The 5,000-nt window shown below is 42.6% G+C and overlaps 1 protein-coding gene across 3 annotated transcripts in view; it reads left to right on the top strand.

The window, feature by feature from the left end:
- The first annotated feature begins 656 nt into the window (after nucleotides 1-656).
- LOC143295678 (protein PALS1-like) overlaps nucleotides 657-5,000 on the top strand; it is a 32,510-nt gene continuing 28,166 nt past the window's right edge. The window contains exons 1-2 of one of the 3 annotated variants that reach the window (XM_076607295.1): nucleotides 657-893; nucleotides 4,348-5,000. The exon at nucleotides 4,348-5,000 is cut by the window's right edge and continues 569 nt beyond it. In XM_076607295.1, the coding sequence (XP_076463410.1) occupies nucleotides 4,654-5,000 (347 nt within the window). In that variant the 5' untranslated portion in view covers nucleotides 657-893; nucleotides 4,348-4,653. Of the gene's footprint in view, nucleotides 894-981; nucleotides 1,166-1,194; nucleotides 1,356-4,347 lie in introns of those variants that run through there. The other 2 variants (XM_076607296.1, XM_076607297.1) reach the window with 2 other exon arrangements.

The raw sequence follows: 5,000 nt of genomic DNA, 5'->3' as shown, positions 1-5,000 counted from the left end.
CACATACCGTGAAATACAGAGTGGCTGACCACACACACACACACACACACACACACACACACACACACACACACACACACACACACACACACACACACACGTTTAATATACAGAACTTGTTCAATGAAAAGTGTAAGCATAGGCACGTCAAAATAGCTTTTTCTTCTGATCTATCCAGCACGCTTTATTTCTAAACCTCACCAAACATCTTGTTAAACAATTTTGGCTTGCTGACAGTCACCTGTGTCACCTCCTGTATCACACGATTGGGGATACTTTCCTGCCCCCACGCCCCCAAAACTCCCCTCCCACGCCCCTTCGAGTTTTTTTTCTTTTCCTGTTTTTTCAGTGTGTTTGTGTGTGTGTGTGTGTGTGTGTGTGTGCCGGGTGTGTGTCACCGGTGTCAGTGTCAGTGTGTGTCTGTGTGCACTTGTAGTTGGAGATCATAGCGATCTTGTTTTCTAGCACGTATCCTGTGCAGTTCGCCTCTTGGTGAGCGAGTCGGAGTCTGGAAAACAAGAGAACCCACCCATCCAACAAGTGTCTTTGTCGAAAGCATTCATGCGTTTTCTTGTACCTTTCCTGGGAGACAGCAAGGGCCTGTACTTCCAATCTCGGCTCCGCCATATTGAATTGTTAACATTCTTGATGGGTGATAAAAGCGAGCTCACCTGCTAACAGTAACACTGTTGCAATGGGCCCAAACAACAAGGGAAAAGAAACGGAAAAGATTTGACTAATGACCTGTAGTGTGTGCGATATCGCATGTGGTTTTTTGTAGAGGCGGTTTGTGAAGTGAACCACTTGTTAGTGTGACGGTGAGGAAAACAGAAGGCTGACACTTGACTTCAAAGTCTACTGTGTTACGGAGTACGCTCTTCGCTGCTTGTAAGGTAGGAAGTGTTAGCACGGCTCAAGCCGACGGAAGTGTGTGCGTGTGTGTGTGTGTGAATGTGTTCGAGGTGTGACACTTCTGTCACACTGTAACTGGTGTTAGCACGTTCAAGCACGACGGTAAACCCCGTGTGTTTCGTGTAAAGTGGAGAAGAAAAATAGCAACGATTTCAGAATCAATGAATGTGTGTGGACAGTACGCACTTGTCCATTTACTGATTCTTGATGGAATGGTACATGGCCCTCCTACTTCATTGACTAAACAAATCCGGTAACTTCCCCGATCCATTGTAAACTGAGTCGAGCAACAGGTTTTTGTTGTTGTTTTTTATTGGATTTTTTTCTCTCTCAAAGAATCAAGCCCCGTAAACCAGTGTGTTTTAGTTTGAAAAGGTCACAGTGGTGTTCAGTCCAGTTTGTGCAAGTTGGAGTTGCCATGTGCTGGTGCTTACCATATCCAGGTGTGCATGCATGACAGAAGTGTCCCCAGAAGAAAAAAAGAAAGAGAAAAAGGCTGGCAGCATTACTAAAAAGTGCTGAACACACAAACATCTAACAGCAACACACACACTCACACACACACACACACACACACACATACATGCACATGCGCACACACACACACACACACACACACACACACACACACACACACACTGCAGAGTGTAAAGTTGCGACGGCCATATTAGCCTCTGCACTGTATATATCCTGATCCTGATGCACACACATGCACACACACACACACACACACACACACTGCAGAGTGTAAAGTACAAACACACACACACACACACACACACACACACACACACACACACACACACACACTGTAAAGTAACTGAGCTTTAAAAGTTTAATGGATTGTCAAAACAATTTCAGAGTTTGGAGAAGCCATTTTGTAACACTGATCAAGACATAAACAAAAGTTTAAACTGACACCAACAAAAATTCCAGTTAGTCTGGTGGGTCTTTTCCCCAGTTACTATAGTGTTACTGTTAGTTTTCTGTTTGTATGATCACTGTTGTGTCACATCAGATGTGTTTGTTTGAAATTTGCCTGCTCTCCACAGGAAGAGCACGTCGCTACACAGCCACAGCACTTTTTTTTTCTTTTCTTTTTTTCGCTTTTTTTTTCTGCTTGAGGTGTATTTGTTTTCCTATCAAAATGGATTTTTCTACAGAATTTTTCCAATCACAACCCTTCTGTTGCCATGTGTTCTTTATGTGTGCTAAGTGCATGCTGCATACAGGACCTCAGTTTATCATCTGATCTGAATGACAATAACTTTCAGAGCTTGACTCCACCGAAATAGAAAAATATGACTGTTACTGTGTAGTGTTAATGCATATTGTAACCTCCAAACTGATCTGTGTATGTTAAATGTGTATTTATGTTCAGTGAAAAAACAAGTGTAAAAAAAATGTCTTTTGTTACATTCACTTTTCAGCCTGACAAGAGCATTCACTTGACTCACATGCATGCATTCTTTGTCCCTGTCACTGCTTTCATTTGTGGCACATTCCTCAGCTTGACAACTGTTTCACCACGCACAGAACCGTAGGGGGGCTCTGAATGAGTGTCTTTGCCATGCTAACCCCTCACTGTGTGTGGGTGTTGATGGTTCAGGCTTTTAACATTATGTAAAGAAATCTGGAAGAAAGAAGGGAATGTGGCCTGGATTATGAATTGAAGTTCCTCTCATGATGTGTTATTATTGCACACAGTGTGATTTTTCCCAGTACTACACAGGTGTCCACGTAATAATTGTACGTGCTGAGTGTTGGTTTAGTGGTAACGTGTCTGCATAAGAAGCGACAGAATCCGAGTGCATGTGTTTGAATCCCACAGTTGCCAGTATTTTCTCTCCCTCCACTAGACCTTAAGTGGTGGTCTAGACTCTTAAGTTATTTGGATCAGATGATAAACCGAGGTCCCATGTGTAGCATGCACTACCGCACATAAAAGAACCTGTGCAACAAAAAGGTTGTCCCTGGCAAAATTCTGTAGAAAAATCCACTTGGATAGGAAAACAAAATTGCAGGCAAAAAAAAAAAAAAAAAAAAAAAAAAAGGTGGTGCTGTCAGTGTAGCGACACACTTTCCCTGGGGAGAGCAGCCCGAATTTCACACAGAGAAATATGATGACAAAAGACAATTACAGTACCATAAAATTTATTTTTAAAAATCAAACAGAATAGAATGACTGAAAGTGTAATTCAGTAAAAGTTTATATGTTTGGGACAATGGCTTCCACATTAATATTTTCAGAAAAAAGGTAGGAAAATGAAAAAAAAAAAAGTCAGAAAACCAGTAGTTTGTATGATGATCACTGTGGGTAGTGAAAAAACCAAATTCATGTTTATCATTTGCCTAATGACACACACACACACACACACACACACACACACACACACACACACTTGTTCATGAGTTATTCATTTAATTTTTTCTAATTAGATACATCTACAAGCATCACAAAGACATTTATGCACACACACACACACACACACACACACACACATATATATATATATATATATATTTACACACACATACATACAGATATGTACACACTTGTATGCTCCAGGGGAAAAAACAAAAGAAATAAAATGATAGTAAAAGAAACAGCAGAGCAAGACTGTAAAACTCTGGCGACATGAACTGAAGATGAACATGTTCTGCTCGCAGTGCAGTTGGCTGGAGTAAGGTGTGCCAATCCCATCTTCAAAGAGAGTGGTTTCATCTCAGTTAGTTGAGAGGCGTGGGAGTGCAGAGAGAGATAGGAAGTTGTTGACCAGTACAGAAGCCAAGGAGTTAGTCTTGGGGCGAGTTAGTGACTGTGAGTGACCTGAGGAGTGTCTGTACCTCACTGACCCCCTCATCTCTGCTAGTCCTACGCTCATTTTTCTCATTCCAGTCATGCATGTCAGCAGTGTTAATTGTAGTACTTATTTTCTTTACAGAGGAGATTGGCTGTGTTCAGAATTTACCATATTTATCGTGTTTTAAATTCAGGTTCTCCTGTTTACAAAGATTGCATTAGTTGCCACTGTGTATTTACAGTGGCACCCATTTTGTTTTTTGGTTTTGCTTTTTTTTTTTTTTTTCTTTTTTTTTACCCAGTTGGGATATAATTCTTTCCAGTCCAAGATGTAGCTAATACGACATTCATATAATTGTCATGGTTTACCAAAATAGAGAAGTTCTGCCTCATGTGTGGCTGTTTGTGTAGTGGTACCAGCAGTAGGAGCCTTCACTGGCTTCAGTTTTATGTCATTATATTTTCAGTAGTATAGATGGGGTGTGGGGGGAGCATGTGTGCATAGTAGTTTTGTGTTTGAATATGTGTGTGTGTGTGTGTGCGCGCACATAATTACTGTTGTCTTATACATGTATAACTGTCTGAGGATAGTCTGTGTATATGAATCCCATCTTTGTGGTTTCATGTTGCAGAGTCCTGGCCGTTCACCTGTGACACACGTCAGTGATGTAGAATAGAGGAGACAAGAGAACAGTGAAGATTGCTTCAGGCACTGGTGATGGCAGTACAGTGTGCACGGTGAAACCTACGCAGAGAAAAGTGAACAGGATTTCCCTGATGAATCATATGTTTGCCCCTCTTTTTTGTGCTGGAGGGGAACACTGTGTTTACACTTCACAAGAGTTGCTGTGGTTTTACCTTGAACAGAGCACAACAGTTAAGCTGTTGTGATTAAAGTGAGTCCCAAAGGCCAGAAGGCTACTGTGCGTACAAACCCAATGCCTGTGTCAGAAAAGAAACGCAAGTCAAACTCCTCCAAGACTGGGGGCGTGAATGGCAGCATTGATCTGGAAGCTTTCGACATGAGCGAAGTTCTGGAGAGGGAGCGGGAAAGCCCGCGCAAAGGGAAGGGCGGGAAGGGGAAGAAGGGAGGTGGGAGGGGGAAAGCGACCAGCAACCCGGACACGCTGCTGATTGAGGACATGATGAACAGGGGTGGAGAACTGGCGTCCAACGGAAACTCCTCCGACCACAAGCCCCTCAGCCACTCCTTCCATGACCTCCACACGCCCGATCAGGAATGGCAGGAGCTGGATCTCGGCTACCAGCACAGTGCTGAGAACTC

Source organism: Babylonia areolata, chromosome 21, assembly GCF_041734735.1.
Source record: "Babylonia areolata isolate BAREFJ2019XMU chromosome 21, ASM4173473v1, whole genome shotgun sequence".
NCBI classification, from domain to species: Eukaryota; Metazoa; Mollusca; class Gastropoda; order Neogastropoda; family Buccinidae; genus Babylonia; species Babylonia areolata.
Note: the sequence above shows the minus strand (reverse complement) of the source record. Positions and strands in the feature narration are given on the sequence as shown.